The following is a 19,923-nucleotide window of genomic DNA, read 5'->3' on the forward strand; positions in this document are numbered from 1 at the left end:
GACCCTAGGTCCCCACGCATCATGAGTCCTGAGCCCCCCGGTTGTCCTCCAAGTCTGAGCCTGTAGCGAAGATCGGTACCCATAGAGCAACATTGGGCACCTGCCACAGTTTTGTGCTTGTTTCCGGTCCAGGGAGAACCTGGCTTAGCAGTTCGGTCTGGACTGTTCCCATGAAGCACAGTGTCAAGACTGATTTGCATATGGCTGTGTCTAAACTGGGGTGGCATGGTGAGCAAAAGAAAGATGGATTTAACCCAGATCTCTTGACTGGGGGTGAATGCATGATTTATTCAGCATTCCGTCCATCATTTGTTTCCTTATAACTTTTCACCCTAAGTGGAATGGGTATGCCCAGACGTGGGTCCCTGGCTCACTGTGCCACTGGATTCAAGCTAGCCTGGCTGATGAAGGGTAATACCCAGAAACAGGTCCCAGGATTGCTTGTTTCCGGTCCATGGAGGACCTGGCTTAGCAGTTCTGTCTGATCTGTTCCCATGAAGCTCTGGGTCAAGACTGATTTGCATATGGCTGGGTCTAAACTGGGGTGGCATGGTGAGCAAAAGAATGATGGATTTAACCCAGATCTCTTGACTGGGGGTGAATGCATGATTTATTCAGCATTCCGTCCATCATTTGTTTGCGTAGCACTGTTTGTACCTCTGCGCCCGGCCACCCCAGAGCCACTGGTGGTGTTCTGCTGGTGCTGTCTTGAACTTTGCCCACCACTCACCTTAACTCCTGGACATTGGTCCCGTAAGTCGCTGTACTGTACCTGAATGCCGCATTGACTTTTCCTACCATAGGATAACATTGCAGCTTTTAAAATTATACTGTGGCGACTTTTTTAACTGAAAATAATTTTTATTTAATAACGTACTTACCTGAATAAATTGATTCTGATGCCTAAACATATATAGAGATATGTGCTATTTTTATAAATTGGTGTGGATCTCCTTATTGGGTTGTGCATCTCGTTTATTGACCGGTGTGTGCATTTTCAGATGTCTTGCACTCCTCTGTGATAAATCTAAGGCTGCTCGACCACACTACCCCCTAGAAGAGCACCATAGGATTGCCACAACAAGCCCCTGTCCACTTATTAGGGAACCCCTGGACTCTTTGCACGATATATCTCATTTTGATCGATCGTATGAAGAGCCAGCTTTCTACAGTATGGGGGTCTGTAATGGACATCTGTCCAACACAGTGCATACAGGCTTTAAACCCCACAATCTTAAACCCCAACCATCTTGGGAGGAGACATGGTACTACTTTTAGAGAATTTGGTGAAGAAATTCCTCATCGATTGAAGCTCCGGATCCATATTGAGGTCACAGAAAAAAGAGAACTGGCATCAATGAGCTTGGGCGGGCGCTTTATGGTCTTGGCTGTGCCGCCGGACGTCTCTTTGGGCACCAACTGGCTCAAGCGTCCTCTAACAGCGACCTCATTGCTTTAAAGTTTTATAGATCCAGTCTGACGCTTGGAGGAAGTTCCACTAGTGAGGAATCTGCAAGTCGAAGCATCCATCAAAATATATATTTCTATAAAATCACTTTTGTTAATCTGGCACAGAGACCAAGTCAGTACATAGGCAGAGATTTTAGTGTTTTGTCTGTTGCAGAAGATTCATTTATGAATAATCCAGCTATTCAATTAGAGTGTATTAAAATCCAAAAGCTCTGGCACACCAGTTGTAAATTACTATACCTACAACAGATTCTATCAAAGATCCATAGCTGTCCTTACTTCCAAAAAAAACATTTCTCAAAAGCTCCTCAAAAGTACAGGAGGTCACCTGGCAGCCCAACGCCAGATTTTATTTCCAGATACTGATAAGGAACAGGCCATAGTAACTTTAAAATAGACTGAAAACACGTGTTTGTGTCAATACATTTGTTAGTGAGGCATAGATTGCGGAGTGAAATCCAAACATAAGCAAGGTAAATTAGTCTATGTGCTCAAGAGTGCAAATTCCCTGCCACGAAAGAGAATTCTACCAAATAATGCTTATACCTGCTTTAATGCCCTCTCTTTCACAAAGTTTGCAATTTTCTTTCTTGGTCCAAGTGGTATGCCCATTTCTTTCAGGTCATCAATGGTACACATCAGCTAGGAAAGAAAAACAAAATCTGGAGGTAATTTTTCCTTAAGGTCAAGATAAAAGTAAAATACATGAAATTTGAAAAAGCTATACATTAAAAAAAGAAATAAATTAATACTGCACAGAGCACCTCAACCAGGAACGTTGGCTTGCTGCTCACCTGACAACGATATTGTCCAAGATCAACCAGCTCATGCTCCTTACTATTCAAGGACCTGCTGGGCCTCCCAAACAGAAGAACTGTCACAATATTTGCCCTGAATTCTGACCTAGTATAGGCTTTCCTATCACTGTTGCAGACTAGTGCAGTATTGTGTGTGCGCAAAGAATATTGGCAATGTGCCTCCAAATACATAGACTTGCTTCTCTAAGGACTGTATCACATAAACCCCAAGGATGCATTGACGCAAAACTATCATCCCTATCTAAATGTGAATGTCAGTGCACATCACTCATAAAACATCTGAAACTGAACACTAGGTGCAACCAGTGAGACACAAAACACCTTCTATAACTTGTACTGTGACAAATATTAAGAGTGGCAGTCACACATTTAAGGTATCACATTTATATTGTCAGCTAGCATTTGCAAAACACAACATTTGCCAATGCATGGAACTCTTGGCATTGATGCAGTAAACTTCGATTGATTCTTTAGGTGATATATTTGTGCTTCTGTCTATAGTTTTGTGTATCTATTCTTTTTTCTGCCTCTCTGCGCCACACTATATACATCTAGGAATGTAATCCTAGAGATGCTATCTGTAGAACTCCTCATCTCGGTCTGATTTAGTCTTTTCCAGCCCGAGGGGTAATGGGGCAGACAGGTTAAAGATGGAAAGAGAGAAAAAAAGGGGGGCAGAGAGAGAGAGACAGAGTATAAGAATGAACGTGAATGTCCGATAGTGAATGTCTCTCTGCCATTATTTGCATATTCCACATCGCCATGTTCTTGCCTCTTTGACCCTATGTTAGTATTTCGTGTCACTGTGTCCAAATCACTATCTATACTTCTTTCATTTTGCCCGTGTCCACGTCTAATTCGCCATGTCATTATGTTGAGGTCTATGTACTTGCCTGCCTGATTAAGTGCATATTATGTCTTTCAGTCATTATGATGGGTGTCCGTTTGAATGTCCATTTCTACCTCACTATTTCCTTCCCACTGTCCAGAACTCCTAGCTGTTTATTTGTGTTGATAAGTGTGTTCGGTGTCTTTGTTAACAACATCCTCTCACAGATTTAGAATATACTTGTCCCACTACCTCTCAGGGCCTCTGTGCCTGACTGAGTTTTCTGGTCTTAGCTTTCCCTTTTCATTTCCCTGGAGAAAGCAGAGGGGAGAGTGGGGATTTGGGTGAGGTGAAATGAAGAGGTAGAAAGGACAAATGGGTTAAGACTAATTGGGTTTTTGACCAGTGTATGAGATTAAGTGTTTAATACTAGAATACTGCTTAATGATATTGTTACAAGTCTTGAACAAACGCCCTGTATACTTAAGGGGTTATTACAATTTGTTCATAATAGACCAAAAAAGTAACAAATACAAAACATCATGTTTACCAGAGACTCCATGTCAATCTTCTCTTGTTCAAAGGTGCTGTTGTACTCAGACAGGCTCAGCAACTGCAGGGTCTCTTGGAGAGTCGGCAATTGGTCATGTTCTATTTCCAGATCATCAGCCTCCACCATAAGAGAGCCCTCAGGTATAATACTGGATGCCTGATTGGGAATATAAGCAAGCATAACACATGCACTTAACTGTAATCACCAAAGTCTACAAAGAAGTAGAAAACCTGCACCTAAAACAGTCCTGCGGTATTAAGACAGTACTCGTGACACAGGGAACAAATTCAGCCAAACAATATGTTTAACTATTCAAAAGCTAGTGCAGCAAAAACACCTGCATTGGAGGTGGTGGTGCCGTGAAATCATATTTACAGGGGTCTTACTTGCGGTGTTGATCAGAAACAGGCAGTTATTCTGCAAACAAGGGACTTCATTCACCTCAGTTTCAACACTTTTCCTCTACTAAAGAGAATGTTTTTATTGGAGATAAAAAAGAAAAACATGACTTACTTGTAACTAGTTCTGCATTAAGGTATTCTCTCCGATATTCATAACAAGCATTGGAATAGCCAATAGGTCTCTCCTTTGGGACCTTAAAGTATCTAGGCAGAGCTATTTGTGTTGCCAACATCTTTAAGCTATGTTGTAGAACATTGTGGCTGCTGTGCAGCATATTAAAAAAATATAATAAAAAAGTGTCAAAAGCATTTTTGTTACCTTATATATAACCAAGAAGACATTATGTACAACTGAACAACCCAATTAAAAAAATAATTAACATAAAAACTGTCTTCTAGTTAGGTCGAGCCTAGCGCAGCGCACATGCACAGCCCTATACGAGGCTTCTTGTGAGCACTCCAAACTTCCCCGAACTTCTCCGTGTGGGTCTGACTCCTCCCACATATTGGATTGGCCTTTGCGTGTGTATTTCAATAATGAAAGCACACAAATGGCCAAAGGCGGGCGCATGTCCCACCTCTTAAGGGAAGGTTCACTCCCACTGCGCTTTGCGTGCGGGAGCGAGCAGCGGCACGCAGGCTGGCAGCTGCACTGCTCGTTTTTTTCCTTACAGCGTGCGCGCACCACTCGCGGGACGCTGTTCTTTAGGTTAGGTGTGTTGCGAGCACTTTTACTTTGATGAAACCCTCCCAACGCTGGCATCAGAACGCAACAAAACCATTCAGACAATAAACCGCGGAAACGAGCACTGGATATTTCTTAAGTTCTGCTAGCTTAGTTGTAACTTTAAATTCAAAGTCATTCCATTCAGCCTCTCCTCAGATCCTAGGTGCTTCACCAAGCTCATGAAAAAGGTGGCAGAGTTTCTAAGGACAAGGGGAGTCAGGTTGACAGTTTAGCTAGACTATCTTATTGATCAGCCGCAAGGACGTCTGCAATCTCATCTGGAACCTTCTTCAGGGTCTCAGTTTTGCGATCAACTAGAAGACGTTGGACCTGACCGCCCTCTATAAAGACGTTACCTTTCTGAGTTTCTTCATCAGAATAACTACAGTCACCTTGCACCTTCCAAAGTCAAAGATCATGGCTGTTAGACCTGTCAGCCCTTTGGGTGGTCCCTCCTCATCATTATTTATTTTGTCCCACTTTTGCCTCAAACCCTGTTAGTATTTTTTTCCTTTTTGGGAACCACCAGACTTTTTAGTATTGATGCAGATTCAGGGAGCCATTTTATCTACCCCTGGAACTTCTGTCTGAGGGCCTGAAACACAAAAAGGTGGCCACCCATTGTCACCTGTGACATCACTGGAACCTACCAGCACCTTCCAGAACATTCCAGAACTCTGTGACAGTGTGAGGCAGGTTTAGAATGTTGGGAAGGCATCTCCAGGTTGGCAGTTGGAGTTGGCAGTTGGCACCTGACTGGTGAAGAGAGAGGAGCACAGAACTGAAGGAGGAAGGAGTGAGGCAGCAGGGGTGGAAACTTGTGCCTGGAGTGGGGTCCAGAAACCCACCCTTGATACTAGTCCCTGCTGACTGAGCCCAGCCTGGAGCCCTGTGTGGGAGAAAGCAAGAAAAACCATCTTAAGGACCTGGACAGCCGGAACAGGCCTTAAAAGTAAAGAACAGCAAGTTCCTGACCTGGTTACTGGTAACTTCCTGAAGTCCGACGTCGAGAAGCCTGGAGACCTGGAGCCCGAGGTGGAGAAGCGGCGCTGACTGGAAAGCAGACGTCGTACCCGGAGCCGCCAGAGGTCGAGAGAGGGCGCCGACGGAGGCCGTGGAGACACCAGAGGTCGAGGAGGAAGTCACCTGAGGTCGAGTGTGCGGCGTCGACGGGGGAGTGAAGTCCGCCCTCCGGAGTCACCGGAGACAGAGGTGAAGCGTGCCGGAGGTCGGGAGTGGAGATCGCACTCCGGAGTCGCCGGAACCTGAGGAAAGGAGCACCGGAGGTCGGGAGTGGAGATCGCACTCCGGAGTTGCCGGAACCTGAAGGGAAGAGCACCGGAGGTCGGGAGTGGAGGTCGCACTCCGGAAACACCCGGAAGTAGGGAGATCGTGTCCCTGTGACGCCGGAGACCGACATCGAATCGAGGCTGCCCAGCGACATCGAGCCGAGGCCGCCCGCCGACATCGATCCGGAACCACCTCACGGCGTCGACAGGAACTGACATCGAGCCGAGGCCGCCCGCCGACATCGATCCGGAACCGCCTCACGGCATCGACAAGAACGGACATCGAGCCGAGGCCGGCTAGCGACATCGAACCGGAACCGCCTCACGGCGTCGACACGACTCCGGCGGAGTCGGAAGTTCATAAAGAGGGCAGTAAGTGGAATAGAGGGCGCCTAAGGCCCTGTGGAGCCCTAAGAGACCATCCTAGGGGCTAGAGAGGTGTTAGGACCAGCCTGGGAGTGCCAGGGGTGGACTGAGACTGATACAGTGACCTGTGTGAGGGGTTGTGTAGTTTGGGAGAGCCAGATTCCTAGATTACCCTTGATCTACCTCAGTTTTAGCCTCAGCCTTATCCAAGCTAGGTGAGACACCCTCAGGCCATCCACATAACCACAAGCTGTGATTGGGCCAAATCAACCCTTAGTACCTCACAAATGTGACCTGATTTGAAAGTGGTCTGATGGCTTATATTTATTGAGAGTATTGTATTCTTTGTATTTATCCTATTTATTGTCTCACAGTATTTATTCCCTCGCAGTATTTATTTGCCTATGTATTTTATGCACATCTATTTATTCATTGATTATTTATGATCTGAGCTTATTTATTTGACCTACCCTTTTTACAGAAGAAGCTTTGTGTACTGCAAGTGTGTTATTATTTAACCTGCAACTAAGAGAAAACAAGATAAACACAGATATATTTTCATAAATTTTTACGGTGTAGTGTCGTTTTTGGAACGGATGCACGCATGGTTATTGTGAGGGTGTGACGTACGCTTAACACGGTGCCTGACCCCCGACCGCTCGAGCCAAGCTACCCCTTGTGCTGGGAAAAACCGGGTGACTGCTAACCCGGTTGCCAGGGGTTTTCTAATATAATTGGTGTTCAGCGGTGGGATAGAGCTGTGCTTGCGTCCACTCGACAATAACTGTGGGTAGTCCATAGGCCTACACCGGGAGTTTTCTCAAAGCGGACTTCCTAATTCTGAGTTTTGTTTTTTCCAAATTTACTCTGGTGGTGGGAGGAGGTATTACAAAAGGTACCCCCCTGCATAGCTTCTGTAAACACCTGTCTTCTATTCTGAGTGGGCAAAATGGAGTTTGTGTTGGAAGATGTGGAAACTTACACTGTGGCCCAACTCAGAGAGTCTTGTCAGGGAGAGGGGGTGTATTGTCCCCCAGGTGCCAAGAAGGCTGAACTCCAGACCAGCTTGAGGGCTTGGGGGGAGGCACGACGGGAAAGTAAGGCTGAGCAGGAGGACAGGGATGGAGAGCCTGTTAGCGAGGGGACTGGGTTGTACCAACCTGAGGTGGGGAACCTGTTAGCGGGGCCCAGAACACTTTCCAGGAAGGGCAGCACTGTCTCTAGCGGTGGCTTATCAGAAGTAGAATTAACTGACCGGAGGGAGAAAAGACAGCTCACATGGAAGTTGGCGGAGCTGGAGAAAGAGAAGGAGGGACAGAGGATGGCTCACGAGTTGAGGCTGAGGGAAATAGATCTCCAGATCCTACAAGTCGGGGCACACACTGTTCCTAATGGTGGCAGCAAAGACAAAGAAATCACCAGGGAACCCAAACCCTATCTGCCAAAAGACATAGTAGCTAGCTATAGTGCAGGGGATGATATTGCCAAGTGGCTAGAGGCCTATGAGGTCTCTCTAAGGGCCCATGGGGTGCCAGAGAAGTACTGGGGAGGGGGATTGTACAAATACATGCCTCCAGCTGGTAGGGATGCATTATTGGCCCTAGAGCAGGATGAGCAGACCCACTACCCCACCATGAAAGTGGCGCTCGTAAGAAAGTTTGGACTAACACCCGAGAAGTACAGACAGAAGTTCCGGGGTGGCCACAAACTGGGCACACAGAATTGGGTGGATTTCCTGGACTATGCAAAGAAGGCATTAGAGGGTTGGATTCAGGGCAGTGAGGTGAGGGACTACGAGGGGTTGTTTGATTTAATGTTGAAGGAACACCTGCTCGAAAAATGTTTCCCTGAACTGCGTCAACACCTGGTGGATAGCAAGCTGACCTATCCCCGGAAGCTTGCTGAGGAGGCGGACATTTGGGCTAGTACCCGGGTGTCCACAAGGGGGACTGGAGGGGATACTCAAAAGGCCGGACAGGGCGCCCCCCAGAAGAAAGAGGGAGGGGAAAAGAAAAAGGAGTTCTTTAAAGGCCCCCAAAATAACTTTCAAGGAAAGGGAACAGGATTCACCCCTAGGGCTAACCCACCCAGAAACCCTAATCCTGGCCAGAGTCAGCAGCCAAGGGTTGTCCATTGCTTCGAGTGCGGTGGCGTCGGACACTATAAGGGAGATGCGAAGTGCCCGAAAAGACCACCCCCTCCCATTGGAGGAAAGGCCCCCGGAGTAGCTAGTGTAGTGCTCGGGGAGGAGATGCCCTTAACTAAGGGAAGGGAGTGGGCGGGTGTCACTTTAGTGTCCCTGGGAGAACGGGAGATGGTTCCTAAGATCCAGGTGCCCGCAAATACCATAAAGTATGGGCAGTGGGTCACCATCAACGGCCAAAGAGGGGAGGCTCTGAGAGACACAGGAGCCAGTATGACTATGGTACGTAGCCAACTGGTGTCTCCAGAGCAGGTAATTCCCGATGTACTCCACCCAGCCGCGATGGCAGAACCGGCCACTATCCGGTGGCCGAGGTTCCCTTTGAATGGGAGGAGGTTGCAGGTTCACTTCGAGTTGCCGTAAGCCCTGCCGTGCCAGTCGATTGTCTGCTGGGGAATGATATGGAGCACAACGCTTGGAAGGAGGTGGAATACCGGACTCATGCTGAGATGCTGGGTACACCTGACTGGGCCTGTGTTAGCACAGGGTCCGCGACTACCCGGAGAGGGAGTTTGTTTCGACTGGAGCCTGGAACAAAGGCACAGCCGGCTGCCGACCAAGGGAAGAACCGAGGACAGGAGGAGCCTGCCTCGGCATCCGCGCCCCGTGTGACGGATAGGCCACCGGAGGTGGTGGACCAGGAGTCCGCGGTGGGGGATGTTACCAAACTGGAGGACCTACCCATCCCGGCCGAGTGGCACGTGGAGGGAGGGCCGACCAGGGAGGAATTCTGCCAGGGCCAGAGGAAGTGCCCTACCCTTGAGGGACTGAGGCGACAGGCCGAAGCCCAGGCAGCAGGGAACGTTGAGGGGAACTACAACCTTTACTGGGAGGATGGCCTCCTCTACAGTGAACCCAAGGCACCCCTACATGGATCATCAGGAGCCTTAGTAGTCCCTCAACGTTACCGAGCCTTCCTACTGGAATTGGCTCACGAGATCCCCTTGGCAGGACACCTGGGGCAAGACAAGACCTTCGCCCATCTTGTCCCACACTTTTATTGGCCTCAAATGAAAGTGTCGTCCGACACCTACTGCCGGACATGTGTGTCTTGCCAAGCCAGTGGGAAAACAGGGGTGAAGCTGAAAGCTCCCCTGGAACCACTTCCTGTCGTTAGCACCCCCTTTGAAAGGGTGTGCATCGACATTGTGGGTCCATTAGATCCGCCTACTACAGCTGGTCACAGGTTTATCCTGGTTCTGGTGGATCATGCCACACGGTACCCAGAGGCTATACCTCTAAGGACCATTACAGCACCTGTTGTGGCTAGGGCCCTGATGGGAATCTTTACCCGAGTGGGTTTTCCCAAGGAAGTTGTGTCCGACAGGGGGACCAACTTCATGTCAGCATACATGCGGGCCATGTGGAAGGAGTGTGGAGTGACCTACCGGTTCACAACTCCTTACCACCCCCAGACCAATGGTCTGGTGGAGAGGTTTAACAAAACCTTGAAAGGCATGATTAGAAGTCTGCCTGAAAGCCTGCGGAGGAAATGGGACGTCCTCCTACCCTGTCTATTGTTTTCCTACAGGGAAGTGCCACAGAAGGGAGTGGGCTTCAGCCCCTTCGAGCTTTTGTACGGGCACCCTGTGCGTGGACCTCTCAGCCTGGTGAGAGACGGTTGGGAAAGAACTCCCACAAAGCTTCCCCAGGAAGTGGTGAGCTACATGCTGGCCTTCCGGAGCCAAATGGCTAAGTTGTGGAAGCAAGCTTCTGACAACTTGGAGGCCAGCCAAGCAGTAATGAAGGCGTGGTATGACCACAACGCTCACCCGGTGGAATTGGAGCCTGGCCAGAAGGTGTGGGTGATCGAACCAGGAGAGCTTAGTGCCCTCCAGGATCGCTGGTCAGAACCCTTTGAGGTATTGGAGAAGAAGGGTAAGGCTACCGACTTGGTGGATCTTAAGACCCCTCGTCAGCCCCTACGGGTGCTGCATGCCAACCGCCTCAAACCCCACCATGAGAGGCCCGAAGTCATTTTGATGATGGTGACTGACGGAGCAGAGGACGTGGAAAGCGAGCCTCTCCCCGATTTGTTTGCGTCTCAAGAGAAGGATGGGTCGGTGCAGGGAGTGATTCTCTCCCCATCTCTAACTCCTGAACAGCAGGAGGACTGCCGCCAGGTCCTGGGACAGTACTCTTCGTTGTTCTCCCTTGTTCCGGGTAGGACTCACCTGTGCGTCTATGATGTGGACACAGGAGACAGCCCACCTGTGAAGTCCAAGATCTACCGGATGTCAGACAAGGTGAAGGCCAGCATTCACAGTGAAGTCATTAAGATGCTGGAGCTAGGAGTGATCGAACCTTCCAGCAGCCCCTGGTCCAGTCCGGTGGTGCTAGTACCAAAAGCCGCACCACCGGGTGCCCAACCGGAACTGAGGTTCTGTGTGGACTACCGGGGACTGAACTCAGTAACCAAGACTGATGCTCATCCGATCCCAAGGGCGGATGAATTGATTGACCGGCTGGGAGCTGCCCAATATCTAAGTACCTTTGACCTTACTTCTGGGTACTGGCAGATCTCTCTGACTGATGGAGCTAGGGAAAGGTCAGCCTTCTCCACGCCCAAAGGCCACTACCAGTTCTGTGTGATGCCCTTTGGGCTCAAGAACGCACCTGCCACGTTTCAGCATCTGGTGAACCAGATCCTCACTGGAATGGAGAGTTTCTCTGCTGCTTATCTGGATGACATAGCCGTCTTCAGTAACAGCTGGGAGGATCACTTGCGTCACCTGCAAGCTGTTCTCCAGGCCCTGAGACAAGCTGGTTTAACGATCAAGGCCAGCAAGTGCCAGATCGGGCAGGGGTCGGTAGTGTACCTTGGACACTTGGTGGGTAGGGGAGCGGTGCAACCCCTCCAGGCGAAGATCGAGGCCATCATGGCCTGGGAACCCCCCAAGACTCAGACTGAGGTCCGAGCTTTTCTGGGCCTCACCGGATATTACCGCCGCTTCGTGAAGGGATACAGTACCATTGTGGCCCCCCTCACGGAGCTTACGTCCAAGAAACAACCTCGACGGGTAGTCTGGACGGAGGCTTGTCAGCAGGCCTTTGTAAAACTGAAGCAAGCCATGTGCGAGGCCCCGGTCCTACGGGCCCCAGACTTTTCCAAGGAGTTCATTGTCCAGACGGATGCATCGGAACATGGCATTGGGGCAGTGTTATCGCAACTCAATGAAGAGGGTCTGGATCAACCCGTGGTCTTCCTATCCCGGAGACTACTTCCCAGGGAACAGAAGTGGAGTGCAATAGAGCGTGAAGCCTTTGCAGTGGTATGGGCTCTGAAGAAGCTGCGGCCAAACCTGTTTGGCACGCACTTCCTAGTTCAGACCGACCACAGACCCCTTCGTTGGCTGATGCAGATGAAGGGGGAGAATCCCAAGTTGCTAAGGTGGTCTATCTCCCTACAGGGAATGGACTTTCAGGTGGAACATCGGCCTGGAGAGGACCACGCCAATGCAGACGGTCTCTCAAGGTATTTCCGCCTTAGTGATGAGAACTCCCAAGGGGTTGGGTAGCTCTCCCCACTTTCAGCTGGGGGGGGACGCGTGTTAGACCTGTCAGCCCTTTGGGTGGTCCCTCCTCATCATTATTTATTTTGTCCCACTTTTGCCTCAAACCCTGTTAGTATTTTTCCTTTTTGGGAACCACCAGACATTTTTAGTGTTGATGCAGGGTCAGGGAGCCATTTTCCCTACCCCTGGAACTTCTGTCTGAGAGCCTGAAACACAAAATGGTGGCCACCCATTGTCACCTGTGACATCACTGGAACCTACTAGTACCTTCCAGAACATTCTAGAACCCTGTGACAGTGTGAGGCAGGTTTAGAATGTTGGGAAGCCAGCTCAGAGTTGGCAGTTGGAGTAGGCAGTTGGCACCTGACTGGTGAAGGGAGAGCAGCACAACACTGAAGGAGGAAGGAGTGAGGCAGCAGGGGTGGAAACTGGTGCCTGGAGTGGGGTCCAGAAACCCACCCTTGATACTAGACCCTACTGACTGAGCCCAGCCTAGAGCCCTGTGTGGGATAAAGTCAAGAAGAACTAACTCAAGGACCTGAACAGCCGGAACAGGCCTTGAAAGTAAAGAACAGCAAGTTCCTGACCTGTCTATTGGTATCTTCCTGGAGTCCGACGCCGAGAAGCCTAGAGACCTGGGGCCGGAGGTGAAGAAGCGACGCTGACTGGAAAGCAGACGTCGTACCCGGAGCCGCCAGAGGTCGAGAGAGGGCGCCGACGGAGGTCGTGGAGACACCAGAGGTCGAGGAGGAAGTCACCTGAGGTCGAGTGTGCGGCGTCGACGGGGGAGTGAAGTCCGCCCTCCGGAGTCGCCGGAGACCGAGGTGAATCGTGCCGGAGGTCGGGAGTGGAGATCGCACTCCGGAGTTGCCGGAACCTGAGGAAAGGAGCACCGGAGGTCGGGAGTGGAGATCGCACTCCGGAGTCGCCGGAACCTGAAGGGAAGAGCACCGGAGGTCGGGAGTGGAGGTCGCACTCCGGAGACACCCGGAAGTAGGGAGATCGTGTCCCTGTGACGCCGGAGACCGACATCGAATCGAGGCTGCCCAGCGACATCGAGCCGAGGCCGCCCGCCGACATCGATCCGGAACCGCCTCACGGCATCGACAAGAACTGACATCGAGCCGAGGCCGGCTAGCGACATCGAACCGGAACCGCCTCACGGCGTCGACACGACTCCGGCGGAGTCGGAAGTTCATAAAGAGGGCAGTAAGTGGAATAGAGGGCGCCTAAGGCCCTGTGGAGCCCTAAGAGACCATCCTAGGGGCTAGAGAGGTGTTAGGACCAGCCTGGGAGTGCCAGGGGTGGACTGAGACTGATACAGTGACCTGTGTGAGGGGTTGTGTAGTTTGGGAGAGCCAGATTCCTATATTACCCTTGATCTACCTCAGTTTTAGCCTCAGCCTTATCCAAGCTAGGTGAGACACCCTCAGGCCATCCACATAACCACAAGCTGTGATTGGGCCAAATCAACCCTTAGTACCTCACAAATGTGACCTGATTTGAAAGTGGTCTGATGGCTTATATTTATTGAGAGTATTGTATTCTTTGTATTTATCCTATTTATTGTCTCACAGTATTTATTCCCTCGCAGTATTTATTTGCCTATGTATTTTATGCACATCTATTTATTCATTGATTATTTATGATCTGAGCTTATTTATTTGACCTACCCTTTTTACAGAAGAAGCTTTGTGTACTGTAAGTGTGTTATTATTTAACCTGCAACTAAGAGAAAACAAGATAAACACAGATATATTTTCATACATTTTTACGGTGTAGTGTCGTTTTTGGAACGGATGCACGCATGGTTATTGTGAGGGTGTGACGTACGCTTAACACGGTGCCTGATCCCCGACCGCTCGAGCCAAGCTACCCCTTGTGCTAGGAAAAACCGGGTGACTGCTAACCCGGTTGCCCGGGGTTTTCTAACACAGGCGGGTAACCTGACTGACTTAGAGGTGGGCGAGAAGGAAAGGACACAGCTAGAGCGTATAGCGGACATCTGGGATAGGCTAGATAGGCTAGATAAGTACACCTTGAATTACCGCCAAAGACTACATGCCGAGGGCAAAAAGTCGGTTGCCTACTGGCATGGATTCTCCGAAGGAAGCGTGCTACCCCATCTGTCACTGCTCTGAAAGCCAAGGGAGGGAACCTCGTACACACCAGGGCTGGGATTCTAGAGGTGTTACATCACCTCTTACAGAAGGTATATACTGCTGACCCCGTGCTCACTACGCCACTGGAGTCAAGCTATCCTGGCTGATGACGGCTGATAGCCAGAAACCGGTCCTAGGATGCTTGATTCCGGTCCAGGGAAGACATGGCTTGGCAGTTCGGGCTGGACTGTTCCCATGAGGCACAGGGTCAAGACTGATTTGCATATGGCCATGTCTGAACTGGGGTGGTGTGGTGAGCAAAATAACGATGGATTAAACCCAGATCTGTGACTGGGGGTGAGTGTTTTGCCATTGTGCAGCATTCCGTCCATCATCTTGTGTGTTTTGCTGTTCACCCTATGTGGGAAGGGTATGCCCAGACGTGGGTCCCGTGCTCACTACGCCACTGGAGTCAAGCTATCCTGGCTGATGACGGCTGATAGCCAGAAACCGGTCCTAGGATGCTTGATTCCGGTCCAGGGAAGACATGGCTTGGCAGTTCGGGCTGGACTGTTCCCATGAGGCACAGGGTCAAGACTGATTTGCATATGGCCATGTCTGAACTGGGGTGGTGTGGTGAGCAAAATAACGATGGATTAAACCCAGATCTGTGACTGGGGGTGAGTGTTTTGCCATTGTGCAGCATTCCGTCCATCATCTTGTGTGTTTTGCTGTTGACCCCGGAGTGACAGCAGAGAGGTATATCCCCGTGGTCAGGGAGTTGGCGCTCCGGAGTCTCATGCTCACTACAGTAAAGGAGATGGACGCCAGGATCACCGCTGAAGAAGTACAGGAGGCGCTTCAGGCCATGCCAGAAGCGGACGGGTTTCCAATGGCCTTTTTACAAGCCTATTCTAGCCAGCTTGTCCAACCTTTGCTACAAGTTTATGAGGAGGCATTTGAAGCAGGGGTATTGCCCTCATCAATGCGCAAAGGGGAAATTGTTATGCTTCTCAAGCCAGGGGGGAATGACCAGGACCCCTCATCATGCCAACCTCTAACAATGATAACTCAGACGTAAAAATCCTATGCAAGGTACTGGCTGCTAGGCTGGCACCCCACATGGTACACCTACTTCACGAAGACCAATGTGGCTCCATACCAACCCGTAACACAGGCTTGAATATCAGGCGGCTAACGCACTTTCTGCACGAAGTACGGCAAAGAAACAATGACCTAGCCTTGGTCTCCATAGATTGGGAGAAGGCGACTCAGTGGATTGGGGGTATCTATTGGAGGTGCTCAGGGTGGCTGGTTTTGGCCCGAGGTTCAGACACTGGGTACAGATCTTATAAACAGCGCCAAGTGCTAGGGTTCGGGTGGGGCTCAGCAGGTCGAGTGAGTGGTGCCTGGGGAGAGGGACGCGACAGGGCCGTCCGCTTTCTCCACTTCTGTTTGCACTGGTAATAGAGCGCCTGGCGATATGGGTGCGCAGGGACTTGTGTCGCTGGGGAATCAATGTCGGCGAGACTTCCCATATCATATCATTGTATGTGGATGATGCATTATTCTACATCTCCTCACCGCAGAAGGTGGTTCCAAGGTTACTACAGGTGCTGTAAGAGTTTGGTGGGTGCTCGGGGTTGCGACTCAACAAATCAATATCATTGATATTCCCCCTGGCCCACCTGGCGGGCTGCTCCTTGGATTCTCTCCCTAGATTGGTCTTATGCTGGGAGACAGAGCGCTTTAGGTACCTGGGTGTACAGGTGGCAGGCGAGGACACGCGGATATTACAGGTCAACGTCCATAAGACGATAAATGCATTAAAAGGGGTCATGAGCTTTTGGAACACCCTTCCGCTCTACCTAATGGGTAGCTTGGCGATAGCTAAGATGGTGGTGTTGCCCCGCTGCCTGTACATGATACAGAACGCCCGTGCCCCATCCCCAGGTGAATATTTCGGGCTCTAGACTCCATACTGATAGACCTGTATTGGGCAGGTTGTCGCAGCAGAGTGGCGCTTGCCACACTGAATCGCACGTATGAGAGGTTGGGTCTTTACACCCAGAATGGAGCTCCATTATTATTCCACTCAACTACAGCACGCAGCGAGATGGTTTGCTGAGGGGGACAATTAGGCGAAAACATTGCTCCAGGATAGAGTACAGGTTACTGACCTGCCGTCCCTCCTCTTGTAGGGCACAGGCACCTCTGTTGCGGTGCCTTATGTGGTCAGACAGACTGCGCGCATTTGGAAGCGAATCTTGAGACACGCCCCGTTCCATCGGGAGTTGTCGGTGTGGGACATTGCGCCAGTCAGGAGGATGATGTCCAATATGTCATACCGGGCATAGCAGGAGGGGGGTTGTGACATACTCACGGATCTATACCCGTGGCGAAAGCTTCATTACATTCGAACTAGCCTGTGACGGCTTTGGATTGGGGCAGGGACAATACTTACAATAAAGCCAATATATTCAAAGAAATATGGCCCACGCATCCAGCAATCCCACAGCTCATGCAGACTCTTGACATCCTACTCAAGTGAGGGGTGGGAGGACGCACCATATCATTACTGTGTAGGGCCATGTGGGAGGACACTAGTGCTCCTCCTCCAGCACCCACCCCCCCAGGGTGTTTGCCATTTGGAATGCAGATCTGGAGGTGCCACCGGAGGATAAGGATTGGAGGGTGGTGGGTGCACTCACGCACACAGTCTCCTGTAACACCTGATTCCAGTTAATTCACAATAACTACATTCACCGTACATATATGACACCAGAGAGAATACATTGCATTGCCTCCAATAGGTCCAACTCGTGCCCTAGGTGTTGCAGGCAAGGGGCCAATTTCCTGCACTTGGCTTGGGAATGTCCTGAGGTCAGTAGCTTTTGGATGAAGGTGGCGGAGAGGATCAGAGGCAGTGTGATTAGGCGAGTGCAACTGACACCCACCCATTGTCTATTGGGGTTAATAAGGAAACCTAAAAAGAAAAGCAACATAGTATATAGACTCCAGCAATTACTTTTAGTGGTAGCGGGGTGCAGAATTGCAATTGTGTGGATGGTATAGGTTACTGTTTGGGTGGAAAGTTCTGGACTTTTGGTGCTACAATTGTCAGGGCCCAATTTAGTTGTGGAACATTCCTCGTAAATGACTGCACCCAAGAGCCATTGTAGAGTTGAGTATGAAGAGAGGTAGAGGGTTGTGCCCTCTTGATTAATCAACGTTGGTAAGGAAATGAATGTCAGGAAATTTCTGATGTTCATCACGTGCTTGGTTTTATTTATATTTCCATAGAGAGATTGTGAAGAGAAAAGCAGACACGTGTTTCGCCCCAGTGGCCCATTGGCCGTGGCCTTTTTCAAGGCAAAGCTTCGTTATGGTCAAAAATCTTCCTATTCCTTCGAAAGTAAATTCTTCGTTTCTGCGGTCCAGAGACGAAGAATTTACTTTCGAAGGAATAGGAAGATTTTTTACCATAACGAAGCTTTGCCTTGAAAAAGCCCACGGCCAATGGGCCACTGGGGCGAAACACTTGTCGGCAATCCTCTTCACAATCTCTCTATGGAAATATAAATAAAACCAAGCACGTAATAAACATCAGAAATTTCCTGACATTCATTTCCCTACCAACGTTGATTAATCAAGAGGGCACATTTTTACTTTTAACGTTTAATAGATATTTTCACTTATTGCTAGGAGAGACTGTAGTTCTCAAAAATGGAAAACAAGTGTGAGAAAGAAGGTAAAAAAGCTTTGGGCCATCAAGGCACTCAATCTTAAATAATGTAACAAATGTATATGGCTGACTTTGGTGTGTTTGTCTAAAGTTAACTTCAATTGACTAGCCCAGGTCGGATTGACACTATCAGACATTGCCTGCTGGGTCTCCAAGCAATCCCTAGGGAAGGGCGCAAGTTGGGTTAAAAATTTGCACTCTTAGCCCTAGTACTTGCCAGGTGCCGCATAGCTATTCACTGGGCTCTAGTGGCACCCCCAACACATGATAAAAGAAAATCAGATCTCTTGGAATGGACAGTGGCTGAGGGAGTACGTCTCTGGAAAATCCGCACAGGTGAGAATGCGCAGCCATAACTTGACCAGTGGGACATGATAATTGATCGCATAGAAATTACCCATGGTTAGGAATAAATGGACTCTGATGGGAATCGTACCTGCTCCTTGGTGGGCTCCCAGCACTCCTTCACCTCCTCTGGGTCATGATTAGTTAACTGGGTGGTACGTGGATGTTTTCAAGTCCTGCAGCACTACATATATACCTAGCTCAGACTGTGGGATGTGATTGAGGCTCACGTTCTGTTTTGGGTGGCATTGGACCCTAGTTGATCTCCGTTGAGGATGTTTTCTGTGGGACAATAACTGGTTCCTCTCCTCCTATGACTGATGTATATTTATGTGATTGTTTTATGTTGATCTATGTACCCCTTCCATTCCTTCCTGCCCCACTCTTATGCTGATATGATTAATTTCCTTGTAATTGCATCTTTGAGAATGCATATTGGAGAACTTTGCGGTTACCATCTTATGTTCTGTTTTGTATTGTTATTTATGATATACGAATGCTAGTAAAGACATACTAAAACTAAACTTCAACAGACTAAAGAAATTTGAGGGGACCGAGCATATTAATGTGAGAGAACAGATACACAGAAAGGAATGGTTTAACTATAACAATTTGTAATACCTGTTTCTCAGTAGGAGGATCAGAGTTCCCAAGACCATTCGCAGCATGTGGTGCAGTACAGTTTTCTGTAGCCAACCTGAAGTCCTCTTGGTTGGACAATATATCAAAAAGTATCAAAGAACCTGTGGAGATAAAGGAATCTATACTTAAAAGGTATGCCAATTATATTGACTCACTACATCTCCCCAACTCATCTTGTCTCAATTCTTAGTTAGCGAATCATTTTTACTTTGCTTTTGTCACTTTCCTTCACCGTGCTGAAAGGACATATCTCTGCAAACTCTTTGAACACTACCTTCTCCTCCCTCACACTTCTTGTTTAGGGACTGAAATCTGCAATCGCCATATGTTTAAAAACAAATCTTAAACCCTTCTTTCTCTGCAAAACTATTGGCCTGTCTCTTAAATCCCTTCTTCAGATGCTTGACAGTTGCTGTTCAATCGGCTCCCTCTCTACATTATACCCCAAAAAATACTTAACCTTCAATCAGGATTCTGCAAACTCCATGCTATGCTTTCTGTTCCCATCCTTCATGTCCTCTTAACAGCATTTGACAGTCCCAAACCCATCATGACAGCCACTTCTGCCTCCTTGCAAGCCAATTAACCAGATTGTACTGGATTTCCTCCTGCAACTGCTCATTTTCAGTCTCTTGTTTCTCCTGACACACCTTGGCCTATTTAGGTCTAAGGTTTTCTTTTTACATGCTGCACCACCTACGTTGGCTTTTCGCACAGTTCTAAGCTGATGACATATCATTTTCTCCTTCAAATCCTACAACCATTAGTTTCTAACCAGAATCAAGGGTATTCCGCCAAATACCACTTAGGATCCTCTTGATCTTGTAATCTTCGTTTTGCCCCCTTCCTGCCTTGAGGGGGGAGTGTTCATTAGAATACTCTCCCCTCAAGGTTCTAGAATATACAACCCCTGCCTTT

General features: G+C 49.1%; 1 protein-coding gene across 1 annotated transcript in view; it reads right to left on the reverse strand.

Annotated features, from left to right (window-relative positions):
* The window catches only part of SEC23IP (SEC23 interacting protein), a 339,277-nt gene that overhangs the window by 176,202 nt on the left and 143,152 nt on the right, over positions 1-19,923 (reverse strand). The window contains exons 10-12 of the mRNA XM_085602809.1: positions 18,985-19,106; positions 3,668-3,826; positions 2,017-2,112 (exon numbers count right to left, since the gene is read on the reverse strand). Coding sequence (XP_085458935.1) covers positions 2,017-2,112; positions 3,668-3,826; positions 18,985-19,106 — 377 coding nt within the window. The remainder of the gene's footprint in view (positions 1-2,016; positions 2,113-3,667; positions 3,827-18,984; positions 19,107-19,923) is intronic.

Source organism: Triturus cristatus, chromosome 1_2 (assembly GCF_964204655.1).
Source record: "Triturus cristatus chromosome 1_2, aTriCri1.1, whole genome shotgun sequence".
Classification (NCBI taxonomy): domain Eukaryota; kingdom Metazoa; phylum Chordata; class Amphibia; order Caudata; family Salamandridae; genus Triturus; species Triturus cristatus.